Raw genomic sequence first — 15,065 nt, 5'->3', positions numbered from 1 at the left:
CGAACCCCCTACTGCCCACCTCCACTGGCATGCACCCGGTCCTCCGCCCATCTGTCCTCATTCTCTGTCTCGCAGACCAGCTCATTGGCCTTGTGGTTAGAGTTGGGAGGTTGTGGCTTCAATCCCCAACCGAATCATACCGAAAACTATAAAAAATGGTACCCAATGCCTCCCTGCTTGGCACTCAGCATCAAGGGGGTTAAGTCCCTGCAACATACTAGTGTCATGTCCAGGGGGTGTACTTGTACATCAAGCTGCCTCACTCTAAGGAATCAGGAGATAGGGTCCTGTCCTATGGGCCACTAAGTTTGAGAACCATTGGTTCTCAAGGCTACTTACTAACAGTACTTACTCCTTCTCACAGGCGGCGTAAGGTCATGTTTGTCCTGTTTGCACACGGTGAAGGTATGGTGCGCTGCACAGGCTGCTTACAGCCACTCTGGGTTCGTTTCTGGATTCCTGGTCGCCTACGGTGGGTCAGAGCTATGCTGAGACGGCTGTTTGTCTCCCACGACGGTGGCCTCTCCTGGGTCTTGGGTGATGTTTCTGGAAAAGAAAGCTTTATCTTTTCTCCACACCGGGCACTAGGCCTAATGGCAATGACCTTTCCTCTTTCTGAGGACGTAAGCCTGAATGAGCCTGAGCCTGAATGCTTGTCCTCTTTGGGATGTCCTGCACCACGTCTGTCATAAAAAGGAAATGCGAAAATATCTTCACTGGGTTTGATGTTTTGTCAGTTATATTTTGAAGGTACTAGATTAGGAGGTGGAATGTTTTGTTTTGGGGGCTACCTGATACTAGTAAAGCACATTAATGTATGAAAACAGTCCAGACAGACATAATGGCAACATTACGGTAGAGACGGTACCATGTAACATGACGGTATTTATCTTTTTTGTATCTTTCCTTACAACCACGTTGAGATAATGTCACATGAGTTGTGTGGCATGTGAATTAATACGGGAGAGACAAACATTGCATTCATACTCCAGTTCCCTCGTTTACAGCAGCGCAACAATCAAGCCCACACCACTGATGTCATTGCAACCAATAAGCATGTGGAACATGTTGAGAATATTATGGAATGCATTGTGTTTCCTCTGAGATTTTGTTTTATTCGCTATGGTAATGAATGAATCCAAGGGGAGCGTGTGGGACTGTAATGAATAATGAATGAACGCAATGTTCTTGCACAACCTGAAGGTTAATAAAAAAAGGTTGGCGTGTTTCTTTAACTGTCTGGGTTGCTCGCTCGCCATCAGATTATGAGTCAGCAGTCCATGGCATTGTTGTTTTGAACACCAGCGTTCTCTTGTCAGGCTACTGTTGTCATGGCCGGCTTGACTATCTCTATCTCTACTGGAGATCTAAACATGAAAACTGAATGAAACCATTCAATATGTATGTGTGTGTGTGTGTGTGTGTGTGTGTGTGTGTGTGTGTGTGTGTGTGTGCGTGTGCGTGTGCGTGTGATCTTACTAGAGACTAGTTGAGGAGAGAAAGAATGAGCTTGGCTTGGCTTTTTTGTGGGAGGGGAGGGGGTGTATGGAGCTCATTCATAATTCATGAGCTGGGTGGGTAGAGTAAGTGGCGATGAGAGAAAGAAACTCTATTGCTGAAGTCTGTCCACTTTCCTTCAGCCCCCAACACTCCTGTGACTGGACTTACAAAGGAATTCATCTTTTCCCTGTCTAAACCAGGACATTCCATTGAAGAATCTCATTATTGGACATTATCAATGAACCGGAGAGTGATGGAGATAGGGAGGAGGGATCCCTGATTGGGGTTGCACTGGGAGGATTGGATGACGGTAATGCTTGGCAACGTCAGAATGAGATGGCTTGCCATTTCACGGCTGTTAAAGTTGTTACATTTGGGTCCTTTGCTAGACCAACGCTAGCTTTACTATACAGGGTTTGATGTGACTCAGTGCTAAAGTGTTATCAAAGTTATGATCGTAAGAGAACGTTTGATGAGATCTGATTCACTGCTTGAAAACAGCTTTTTGTCCATTGAAAAAGCAGAGGTTGAGTTAGCAAAGCTGATGTAGCCCTGTGGTGGAGCCCTGGTCTGGTGTTGGCGGATCTGTTGTGTGAAAACAATGGCCATGAAATATTATGCAAACTTTGACAGATCAGATGGAGGCTTAGGAGGGATGTATACAATGTTGCTGTTTGCAAACTGCATGCAATTTCTGGTATTCTGGTAAAAGTATATTATTTTACGGGTATAATTATTTTCTTTTTAAAACTATAAAGCTGTTTGCCCATCAGAAACGACCCAGTGTGTTTCTTGGAAAAGATATGAACAGATTTTTTTAAGTAACTGTTTTTCCGTTGTATCCTGTAGACAAGGGCATCTGACAGAGCACAAAACCATTCAATATGAAGATGGGGACTCTGATCAAAACCACTCTACTGCTGCTCTCGTGGCAGAGTCTGTTTGCCATTGAGATCCCACTTGAAGGTATGTCCAGAGAGCACTACTTCGTCCTTGTTACAGACTGTGGTGTGATAGTGTGCAAATCATCCTGTTGTGATGTCACTACTTCTCCCCCTGCAGTCAAACAGCCCCCCACCATCGTGAAGCAGTCGTTGAAGGATCACATTGTGGACCCCAAAGAGAACATGGTCATTGAGTGTGAGGCCAAAGGGAATCCTCAGCCCATGTGAGAGCTGACACGTCTTTCACACACACACATGCACACGCACACCCACACACACACACCCACACACACACACACACACACACACACACACACACACTACAGTCTCACGGCCACGTTTACGTATCCCAAGAACCCAATGATATGTCATTGTATTCAGTGTGCCTGGGAATCACGTGAACAATGAACTGTTGTTGAAGTAAATCCCTGTTAATACACAACCCTTTGAGAGTGTAATAGCATACCCACTTTACAAAGTATCCATTTTACATTTCTTGATCAAATGAACTATTTATTATTGTTGTCAAGCTTCTTTTTTTTGCTGGTTTGTCTGTGTTGCTGTAGATTCTCCTGGAGACGTAACGGTAAGTATTTCAACGTGGCACGGGACCCTCAGGCGTCGATGCGGAGGCGTTCAGGGACCCTGGACATCTACGCCCACAACAACCCCGAGGACTACGAGGGGGAGTACCAGTGCATCGCCTCCAATGAGTACGGCTCCGCCTACTCCAACAAGATCATCCTGCGTCTCTCTAGTGAGCTGCAACTCAAAAACACAAGTACTTTCATCAATAACGTAAAGACGTAGTTCGAATACAGCGTATATTGTATCAAACTCCATCATAGACGTAAGGATCATTGTGAAAGATGATCCAGAAGATAACTTCCAGCTGGGTCATGGTAAGGAGTAATACACAGTAGCTATGAGGAATATAGACATGTCTGTAACCCTGTGCCATTATGTGTCAGGGGCTCCACTGTGGCCCAGGGAGGTGCTGGAGCCTGTGACGGTCAGTGTGGGTCTCCCTCTGGTCCTCTCCTGCAACCCTCATCCCGGCCCTCCCAAACCCGAAACCTACTGGATGACCAGCTGTGAGTGCCCTCTCCGCCTACCAGCTCTCCTACAACGCTAAGGACTGATACATACTGTATTATCTCAGAAACAGTACAGTAGTCATCTGTCCACCATCTGGGGAGCTTGATGGAAAACTGAAAAAGGGGCACAGTCACGCTTGTTTAGGTTAATATTATTTGGATTAAATGCTTAAATTCTATGTAGGCCATTTTAGAATTGGTCACTGGACTGGTTTGACCTTTGAAGTTTTTTCATGATTTCTGCGATTCCATCTTCCGTGTAGGGAAAAGGCTACAATGATGATGATTTAAAAAGGCCTACACACAGAATTTAAGTATTTAATCTAAATGATATTAACTTAAACAAGTTACCCCCTCGGTGAGCTTCTTGTCTTTGAAATCGAGAGTTTAACATGTTTTTGAATGATTTTTCAAGGTGCCCACCCACATCCATTGTATAACCTAAAAGGTGGTAGAGCAATTATCAACTTTCTCAAAAGTGCTAGTTTTGTCAACTTTTTGATCTGAACCATTGTATATGATCATAAGTAACCTTAAAACAGGGCTAAACATGCATTTTCCCTTTACTACTCCTTTAAACAAGTGTGACTGTGTTCCTTTAAGGCCGTGTGCTACTACTTGTGAATGAATTACATAGCAAACATCTGTAAAAGCAAAGTAAGGCTGTGAATATAGAGAATCAGTACATAAGGTGACCCATAATTCTTACAGGTTCATACGCCCGGCCGTTCACCTGGCCTATCCAGACTCCATTTCCCACCATGCAGCCTGTGCGGCAGGACCGTAGGGTGTCCATGGGCGTGAACGGAGATCTCTACTTTTCTAATGTCCTCCACAACGATTCTGCTACCGACTACTGCTGCAACGCCCGCTTCCCCTACAAGAACGTCATCCAGCAGAAGATGCCTGTAATCGTCAAAGTCCTCACAAGTGAGTGTGTGTTTCTCAGATTCACACACAAACACATGGACCCACACCACCACGTTGTAGTTTGCAATAGAACAATACAGATCTTCCCCGGAGAGCAAATAAGATTTAAGCACAGTACAGTCAGAATCAGTTTTATTGCCAGGTAGTTTTTACACATACTACATAGTCAGTGCAAAGACAGGACAGTGCAAATGAACAGTGCAAAATACAATATACAAAATGGTTTGCGAGTATTCCTTCATGCAACTCAACAGATACTAATTTACCCTCAAAGTAGCTCAGCTGGCTTTTCCCAATCTGCCATTTTGTGAGCACTTTGCTAAAACTGCTCTTTGTTTTTAGTTGTCTAGATTGGCATACTTATGGACCCCTTAATTCAGACTCCAATCTGACTTCATTCAACCTACCTGGCCCCACTATTACATTGATCTGTCCAGGCACAAATGTTTTTACACACAACGCAACATGTTTTGCTCATAAATGTAGAGGAGCGCTGGACGTGCTACCTTCCTCTTGGATCACTGAAGCAGCCGTGTGTTCTGCTCTACTCTGTTCCCTCTCCAGCCCGTATGGTGGCGGAGGCTGCACCCACCCTGCTGTCACCTACTGGGAAATCCAGTACCATCATTGTCTTGCTGGGGGAGGAGCTGCTCTTAGAGTGCATCGCTGCAGGAGTGTGAGTCGGCTCAGCTTCACCAATCTAATGGCTACAGGAGTACCTTCGTCAGTGCGGACGTATGGCTAGTAGGGTTATGTAAGCTCGACAAGACGCACTGTAGGACAGCATACAGTACAGGTGACATGCTGTTTTATGCTGATCAGGCTGTTTCGATTGTTATGGGTAAGATGACCCTGAGGTTGTCTGGTGTTTTGATCACATAGTCCCACCCCACGCATCGCATGGACCAAAGATGGGGAGGAACTGTCGATGACAAACAAGAAGATGAAGAACTTTAACAAGATGATCCAGATCCCCAAGGCCTCATTTGAGGACCAGGGTGAATACGTCTGCACAGCCACCAACAAGATTGGATACTTGGAACATACAATAACTGTCCGAGTGAAAGGTCAGACTGATCCTCAACAAGTTTTTTCATCCATCAACAGCACATCTGTCTATCAATATTACTCAGTACCTCCATGGTTGTGCATTCAACAGCGGCTCCGTTCTGGTTGGAGAAGCCGACTGACCTAGTGTTGGCCCCTGAGGAGAATGGGCAGCTGGTGTGCCGAGCGGACGGTGTCCCCCGGCCAAGCACACGCTGGTTCATCAACGGAGAGCCCATTGAAAGTAAGCATCTACAGAAACTGAAGAGGGCAATCAGTGATGCATTTCATGGTCAGAATCTGTCTGGCTTTAAGAGTATTACTGTGAGGACTGTTTCTCTTTGACTTTTCTCCAGCTGCAACTCCCAACCCCAGCAGGCAACTGTCGGGGGATACACTGGTCTTCCGTGCCGTGAATGTTATGAACACTGCTGTCTACCAGTGCAACACATCCAACCAGTATGGCTACCTCCTGGCCAACGTCTTTGTCAACGTACTGCGTAAGACACAACACTTATTCAGGAGGCAAATTCATAAAGGCAGCAACAAAGTCTTCACAAAGTTTAACGCCTGCTTCTCTTCTGTGCCTGTGCATAGACGCCTCCCCTCGTATCACGGGTCCGAGGAATGAGCTGAGGCTGGTGGTGGAGGGAAGCCGAGCTCTGCTGCACTGTCGCTACTTTGGCTCCCCGGTACCCGACATGAGATGGTGAGAACAGGCTAGTCGCATCCTCTTCTAAAGACTCTTATAAAACCTGGCAACAGCCCCAACCGTGTGTTTTTTTACAGGTCGAAGTACGGCCAGGGGAATCTGGAAGGGGGTCGTTTTAAAACCCTCAGCAATGGGTCCCTGGAGATCAAACGCGCTCGTGTGGACGACCAGGGAACATATTTGTGTATCGTCAGCAACGTCGCAGGGAGAGACGAAATCCAGGTCCGGGTAGAGGTCAAAGGTGAATCCTCATAAAGAATATTTAGAATATACACACGAGACATAATATGTATTATGTGTTCATATTTATATTGCTGTCCACTCCTCTAAGAACCCACCAAGATCATTCAACGACCAGAAAACATGAGAGTTCTGCGCGGGAGTGACGTCCGTCTGGAGTGTAAGGCCAAAAGCGATGTCACCCTCCCCATCACCACCACCTGGATGAAGAACAAGCAGTTCCTCATACTAAGCTGGAGGTGAACACTTCTGAATGCTTACATTGTTTGTTGTATGTTTACACTGTTCTTTAAATCCTTCCTGGTACTATCTGTGTCACTTCCTGTTTGGGCTGCTCAGGACCACACTGGACGAATCGTCTCTGGTGATCACGGGTGTGAACCGAGCGGACGAGGGAAACTACACTTGCATCATAAAGACCGACATGGATCAGAACTCCGCCTCCGCTCGCCTCCTGGTCATGGGTAGGATGCTCAAAATCACAAAACACATGCATACAGTAGAACCCCAGAAATGCGAACCCATAGGGAATTATTTCATTTACACTCCAAATAAAACAATAAATACCCTCTATAACAATTGGAAAAACATTGAAATTGCCATCAAATAAGCAACTTTACTGGTGTTTTGTGCTAGCCATTTTTTCACATTAGAGTAAAATGTTAAATTTGACGCCTACTTCCGGTTTTGACACCCATTGGGTTGACTGGAGTTTTCGGATCTCTGAGGTTCTACTGTATCTAGAAACAAGTCCCGATCCATGTGTATCAGAAGGGTACTTACTTTTTCCTCACAGACCGCCCAGACCCGCCCACTAACCTGGAGTTATCCGACCCGTTTGAGCGCAGTGTGAGACTCACCTGGGTTCCTGGAGACAGCAACCACAGCCCCATCAAAGGTGACAGCCCTACCTGTTAACTTGCAACTACATCTGCATAGTTTTCCATGTACCCTGGCTGCTGCTTAGTGACTAATGTACTGTCTGTAAGTAATCAGTGCCTTCTTCTTGTCCTCTCTCAGAGTACCTAATCCAGTACGATGAGGACGACTGGTTGCCAGGGAAGTGGAGGAACCTCTCGACCTACCCTGGCCACGTCAACTCTGTCATCCTGCAGCTGTCGCCCTTCACCAATTACGAGTTCCGCGTCATCGCCACCAACGACATCGGCTCCAGCCGGCCCAGTCGCTCCTCCATGCGCTTCCAGAGCAGTGGGGCGCGTGCGTAGCGTTAATTTGTGTTGTTGCCGAGTGATGGTGGTTGATTGGACTTATGTTTTTAGACTAAAGGTCGGTAAGGGCATTTCATGCCTCCAGAATGACTGGTTTGTTTTCTGTGCTCAGCTCCGGACGCCATCCCAAAGAACATCAGAGGAGTGGGCACATGGAGAAACAACATGGAGATCAGCTGGGAGGTAAGAGTCTTGTGATGGAAGAGCAGGAACTTTATTGCGGTTTACACTTTATGAAATATCAAAGGATGTCCTTCACAACCTGATGTTACTGTGGGTTCTGGGGAACAGCCCTTGAGCAGTCGGGAGTGGAACGGGCCCTATCTAAGGTACCTGGTGTGGTGGCGGAGGAGAGACTCCAGGGAGGAGTGGAAGAACGCCACCACCAAGTGGCTGAGATACTACATCTACGACACAGACACCTTCACCCCCTACGAGATCAAGGTCCAGGCTTTTAACGACTTCGGCCTGGGCCCTGAGTCTCCTGTGGTCATCGGCTACTCAGGAGAGGACCGTAAGTAGCCAACGTCAAGCTGCCTAGTAGTGCACTATGCTACACAAACCAAGGGATTCACTCATTTCCGGGTCCTGATTGTCAGTCAGCCGTGTCATAGTGACCCAGAGTGTAAATAGTCCTCTGTGTTTCCCAGGGCCTCTGGCAGCTCCCCTCAACCTGCGCGTGTCCAAGATCGAGAGCAACCAGGTCAACGTGCACTGGGACCCAGTAGGCCGCAACTCCATCATGGGAGCACTCAAGGAGTACAAGGTCAGAACACTGCCCGTTGTCACAACTCGGGAAAGAGCCTCGTTAATGTCAACTCCTTCATACTAGACTAGCAGAGGAGTAAACCAGATAGCATTATGAATAGTCTCTCGTCATCCTAGGTGTACTTTTGGAGGGACAGTAGCCAGCTGCGGTGGCTGAGCGTCAGTAGGGCGATGAAGTCGAAAAGCTTCCCAGCTAGCGGCCCACGCAACTCTGGGGTCCTGCCTGGCCTCTTCCCCTACAGCAACTATAAGATATACATTGTGGTGGCCAACAACCGCTACGAAGGCCCGCCCAGCAACAGGATAGAGTTCTCAACACCAGAGGGAGGTAAGAATCAAACCCTGGAGTTTTTTACCTGATTAGAAATGCAGGGAAGAAACGCCTTGGTCTCCGGTGACACTTTTACTGAGGCAGTTAGTGTTAGTGGCGTGAGAGTGTTTATCTCCAGTCTTGTCTGTCTATATCTGTAGTACCATCAGCACCAAGGTCCTTCAGAATCCAGCAGAGACATCTAGACACCATCTATGTGGACTGGGATCTGCCAGCGGAGCCCAACGGCATCATCACTGGATACTCACTCAAGTACCAGACATGTAAGTAGTCTACATGAGCACTAAACACTCACATAACAGGCAGGTGGGCTGGCAAGTACACTCAAGTACAAGACAGGTAGGCTGTTGGATACACATTGGAGAGCAAAGAGGTGAAACTAAGAGGCAGTACCCGAGGAAACACAAGTTGCCTTTAGCTCACTGAAGTGTCTACTTCTCTTCACAGTGAATGCCACAAGAGGAGAGCAATTCAGTACTGAGGATTTCACTCCAAACGTGACCAGTTTTTCTGTCAGGCGGTACGACCGCTATACCCGCTACAGATTCTCGCTGGCGGCCCGCACTCAGGTGGGGATTGGGGAGTGGTACACTGAAGAGTCGCCCCATTACACTACTGAAGGTACAGTATGTTATAATATGTTAGCGCCTTTTATTTCGTCGCACCAAGCGCCTGACAACATGGCATGGTATGTACGAACAGACCGCACATGGGTCAAATCACATTCTGCCTGGCGCAGGCCCACAGAAGGGCAAGTTGCGCTTTCCTACTCATGCATATACATTCATGGGAGGGTCGAAGGAAAGGTGGGTGTGAACGTGCACAAAATGGGGAGATGTGCAAGGAGAGACTGATTAATATCCCGTCGTATATATGAAAACTGCGGGGTAAAGCGCATGTCTGTTTTGTGGTGAAATGTCTGTCTTTGAAAACCAGGTGTAATCCAGTTGCGCATAACCCACTTGCCTACACATAACCATATCCCCTGTTAATTATGAACATACAGTTTTATGAACTACATGCATGGGGGTGCAATTATTATTCAATATTTCTGATAATCCAATATTCGTGCAACACTGATATTTACGAGGTCGCATAGCCCACTAACCAAATTGGTCCCAGATAAATTTAATGGCTTGACGTATTAAAGGAGAATGCTCGTTTTTGACAACCTGGACTTTATTTACGATAAAGTAAATTACGATTATAATGTGGATTAAAACTGGAGCATTCACAATGCAGACATTCACTCATTACACTTACCCCCGGCACCAAAATAGGGCCCTGTGTATTCAGGGTATCATCTCTACAATCCAAAAGAGGGAGATTGTTTGTAGAGTGCATCTGGAGGATCATGTATGCTTGAATGTGCATGTGCGCGTGTGTGTGCCGTGTGTCTACGCACAGCTTACGCCCGAGACCAGGTGGACCCGTCGACTCAGGGCTGGCTGATCGGTGTGATGTGCGCCGTGGCCGTCATCGTGCTCATCTTCCTGGTGGTCTGCTTCATCAAGAGGAGTCGAGGAGGAAAATACCCAGGTACCTCACCGAGAACACCTCAGACTAGAACACCTTAGACTAGAACACTCCAGACTAGAACACCTCAGACTAGAACACCTTAGACTAGAACACTTCAGACTAGAACACCTCAGACTAGAACACCTCAGACTAGAACACCTTAGACTAGAACACTTCAGACTAGAACACATACAGGTGTCTTCTAACTGGTAAATACCCACGTACCTCACCAGGAACATTTCAGACTAGAACACCTCAGACTAGAACACCTCAGACTAGAACACCTCAGACTAGAACACTTCAGACTAGAACACCTCAGACTAGAACACATACAGGTGTCTGCTAACTGGTAAATACCCAGGTACCTCACCGGGAACACCTCAGACTAGAACACGTACCTCACTTCAGACTCAAACACGTACAGTACAGTGTCTTCTAACTGGTAAATACCCAGATACCTCACATAGAACACCTCAGACTAGAACACCTCAGACTAGAACACCCCAGACTAGAACACCCCAGACTAGAATACCTCAGACTAGAACACCTCAGACTAGAACACCTCAGACTAGAACACCCCAGACTAGAACACCTCAGACTAGAACACCCCAGACTAGAACACATACCATACAGGCCCAGTGTATTCTAATACTATATTATAAGTAATACATGATCAGAGCCATGTTACAAAACAAGAGTGTTTTTTCTTCTCAGTACGAGACAAAAAGGATGTTCCGATGGACACAGTGGATGACAAAGATCAGGAGGGATCGTTTGACTATCGGTAAGTGACTGAGCAGATGACTGGCTGAGCATGAACACAGAGAAAGAGACCTCAGATGGAGATAACAGTGGAGACCATGGAGGATTATGTACTGTAGCCTACTAGTATATATGCAAGATGTTAAGCCACAAGAATCTTAAAATCGCTCAGAGAGAGATGTGTTTAACATACTGTCCACAAGGGTTGTGCTGTGTCCAGCATACTGAATAATGGGAATGAGGCTCAACAGTGGAGAAGGTTAATCATATTTCTAACCACACTGTACCACACAGCATTATCCTTGTTTCAGTACAGTATAATGATAATGGTGAACTCTCTACCTTAAGTTGCTCTATACAGTATACCTTCATACAGTACATCTTGAGACCTGTAGTTTTATCACTAAAGTGATCACAAAGATACAAAGGGGCGAATTCACTAAAGCGGAATTGCGGCCGTTAATTGCACCATTACATTGCGCGTCAGTTGCTCCAGCTATGTGCTCCGTTTTAAAAACCTATTCACTAAAGACATTGCGCTAATAATATCCCAGCGCAAACACGCCCAGTCGGTGTTTGCGGCTGAGTGCAATTTGCTGCTGATATAGGAAATGACTATAAATACTGCGCATACAGCGCATACAACTCGTATGCATATCATTGGACGATGGCAGACAGAAAAAGAAAGATACGATTTTCAGACAGCGAACTTAATGGCCTCATGGACGAGGTTCAAAAACATGTCTCACAGCTTTCCCCAAAAAATATCACGACTGCAGCAAAAATCATATTTGGGGTTTAATTTCCCAATCAGTCAGTGCCATTTGTGTGTGTAAACGCGGAAGACTGCAAACGGAGGTGGAATGATTTGAAAAGACGAACAAAGGAAAAATTGTCATTTTATGTTATGCAAGTTGCAGCACGATGATCTGGCATACTTTTGGGGGAGTGTATAACATTGCCCCACCGGTACGATCTAGGCATCTAAACGGCTTTTCAGGATTCCAAATGTGCACTCAATCACACCGCGCGTCCTGATGTGAGCCCAGTTGTACGCCGCCTCTCCAACGTTGGAAGGATTACGCACGGGAGTCATCATCCATGGCTGAAGATGATACCTGCCGTGCCGTCACCTATGATACAAAAGCAAAATATTTTCAAGACCATTCAAATAAAAAAAATATTGTGTAGGCTATGTTTTTATTTATTTATACCTCGGCCCCCAGCCGTTCAATGAACAGCTATAGGGAATGCGCAGTTTCGCGTATAGACTATTATACGCACAGTTTCGCGCTATGTAGGCTATTATAAATAAGTATTATTCATTGGGGGAGCTTGGACTCGCTGGGGACGGGTGGAGAGACGCATAGTCTACAGAGCCTCCCCAGACGCGACTTCATCCTCCAGTTGGCTGAAGAGCTGCGCGCTCTGGCTTCCAAACAGCTACCGCGGTGGTTCTAGTGTTAAATCAAAAAGTGACCTTCTTCTAAATATTCTCTCACGAACAACATGCCTGGCATTGCGATGCCGAATTCGCCTCGCAACAATCACTGCTGCCATGATCAGCGGAAAGGCTGGCCATGACACACCCCTTGCGCTTAAATACCACCACGTCTCTGAAAACGCAATTAATTTCACTTTAACTGCGTGAAGCAATTGGCGCTGATCTTTGTGAATTGGGCGGATTTTGCAATAATGTTCAATTGCATAGAAAGGGGAACATTCTCCGCCCATATTACCTAATTTAAATATCCGCTAATAACACCGGCGCAGAGAAACGCTATGAGGAAGGCAACGCAGTTAACACCGTATTTCACCGTTTGCGAGGGCTTTGTGAATAGCAAAGATTATTTTTGACTTATTTGCACAGGCTTTGCGTCAGGAAAAGCTGCGCAATCCTTTAGTGAATTCGCCCCAAAGTGTACTATACAGAATAAGGAGCAACTTAATGTGAGGTGTTTCAGAATAATGCCCTCATTCCTGATAACTCCCTGATTTCCATGCTCATATATGTTTGAATTGATCTATCTTCTGGCTACTTTCATTTTTGTTTCCAAATGTTCACCCCTCTTCCTTTCGCATTGGACCAAACAAGGTCTCTGGAAAGGTATGAAATGACTAAACATTGACATATTGACACAATTGACATCACTTCCACTATATGGCTAAGCATGTTTTCAACTCATACTATTTATTTTCATATACCTGTACTCTGATTTCAACCTACAATCCGATTTTGTGTGTGAATGTTTCTCATTGACAAAATATGACCCATTCAGTAAAGCTATTACCGGTATAGTAATTACTGATTACTATTACAATTTCATAGCGCTGCCAGGACATTTCTGAAGTAAAATAGATGATGGTGTCAAGGTTGAGGGTGAAATATCAAACATTGTTGTATGTCATTGCTCTCACACCACTCATTTCAATGTTTCAGGATAGCTCGCGTCTCCACCCTTCCTTACTCCAGACGGTAGGTACCACAGCTCAATCAATACTATACCAAAGCGAAATTAATACATGACTTACAATCACATGGACAGTTGAGCGGCATTTCCCCAAACCTCACCGTCTCTCCGTGGTACATTGTATCTCTGGGAAGCGTGCCTCTCAACATATAGCCTCTGACGTTGTTATCCTCTCTCCCAGTGAGGAGGAGAGGCAGCGAGGCCAGCCGTCCATGGACTCCATGATGAAACGGACGGACAGCGACGACAGCCTAGTGGACTACGGCGAGGGCGGGGAGATCCAGTTCAACGAGGACGGCTCCTTCATTGGACAGTACACGGGAAGCAGGAAGGACGTCCGGGAGGAGGCGGACTACAGCGAGAGAATGGAGGTCCACTCTCCCATCTACTCGCTGGCATGACCTGCTTCACATCAAACAACAAAGCCCTAAAGTCCTGTACCTGCCTGACTCAGGCTATGTCTCAAACGGTAGGCAGCTGCCTGATGCCTTGCTGTCTAGCGAGTCAGTATCCTTTGGAGGCAGTGTATTTGTCTGAAGTTGCCTGGAAAGGAGTCTGGATTGAGACGGACTTCCAAGGAAGCAATGCGTAACGACGTCATGATGTCATGTCGCTAAATAACTGTCGGTCAATCATCACTAAAATATTCTGGAAAAAGTGTTTCCTGTGTAACAGAACTTATCAGTTGTCAAAACGAAAAGCCAACAAACTGGTTGCTATGCTGGCCAGCTAGCGTATTCCCAAATAAGTGCTTGTCTAATACGTTAGCCTAGTATATCACTACCTGTAGCCATCCAGTTACGTATGGTCATAGCTTCAGATGAAGGAACAAGTATGTTTTTTGTATCCTGGTCTTTTTAACAACTGTTAAGACAACAATATAGTAAGCTAGTTACTTTAGCTACGTAGCTAGTTTAAGATATTGGTCCCCAAATCATTTTGTTCCAACGTTTCTGTCAAACCACGCAGGTATCTATGTAGTAAACGTAGCCTAGGTAACGTTAGCCTACAGAAGAGGAAAACACGTCAGATCAGATATATAAATGAGTTACTTTGATAAACTGGCCACAGTATGGGAATCTGCATGGTTACTTTCTCACCTTATAACACATTCAAGTGACAAATTAACAGTCATGACAAAATTGTTCTTTTGGTCGGAGCAGTGGAGCGGGCGCATAGTATTGTGGGATATCTTGATCAACGAAGGATTCATCTATGCTGCCTTCAAAATCTGCACAGTCGGGGGCACCTCAGCAGGCATTCGATTGGGACATGACTTGATGCCTCCCAATGCTGCCTAAATAGGCAGCATAGCCGTTTGAGACAGCCTCAGACTGTCTGTGCAGACTGGGAAATCCCTGTGATGTCATCTGGCAGAACCTCACACCTTGCATCGGGAATCGGGATACCAAGGTGGGATACGTCCCTCATAGCCCTGTAAACAGATGTGTCCCAGACTCAGACATGCCGTGCCCACTAACCTGGGGACACAGGCGCCTCCAAGTAAGTCATCTGT

At 46.1% G+C, this 15,065-nt stretch overlaps 1 protein-coding gene across 1 annotated transcript; it reads left to right on the top strand.

The window, feature by feature from the left end:
* Positions 1-2,390: 2,390 nt before the first annotated feature.
* On the top strand, positions 2,391-13,950 carry nfascb (neurofascin homolog (chicken) b; the record flags this gene model as incomplete). Its single annotated transcript, XM_084436037.1, has 25 exons — positions 2,391-2,466; positions 2,563-2,668; positions 3,011-3,201; positions 3,416-3,538; positions 4,253-4,471; positions 5,036-5,147; positions 5,354-5,538; positions 5,631-5,762; positions 5,875-6,018; positions 6,116-6,227; positions 6,308-6,471; positions 6,562-6,709; positions 6,810-6,934; positions 7,267-7,368; positions 7,491-7,688; positions 7,812-7,882; positions 7,991-8,213; positions 8,350-8,465; positions 8,585-8,795; positions 8,939-9,061; positions 9,246-9,419; positions 10,206-10,337; positions 11,031-11,100; positions 13,519-13,554; positions 13,731-13,950. 25 exons carry the CDS (start codon positions 2,391-2,393, stop codon positions 13,948-13,950), a joined length of 3,513 nt encoding a protein of 1,170 aa, XP_084292163.1.
* Positions 13,951-15,065: the final 1,115 nt, after the last annotated feature.

The sequence above is a fragment of the Borostomias antarcticus genome (genome assembly GCF_949987555.1).
Source record: "Borostomias antarcticus genome assembly, chromosome: 3".
NCBI classification, from domain to species: domain Eukaryota; kingdom Metazoa; phylum Chordata; class Actinopteri; order Stomiiformes; family Stomiidae; genus Borostomias; species Borostomias antarcticus.
Note: the sequence above shows the minus strand (reverse complement) of the source record. Positions and strands in the feature narration are given on the sequence as shown.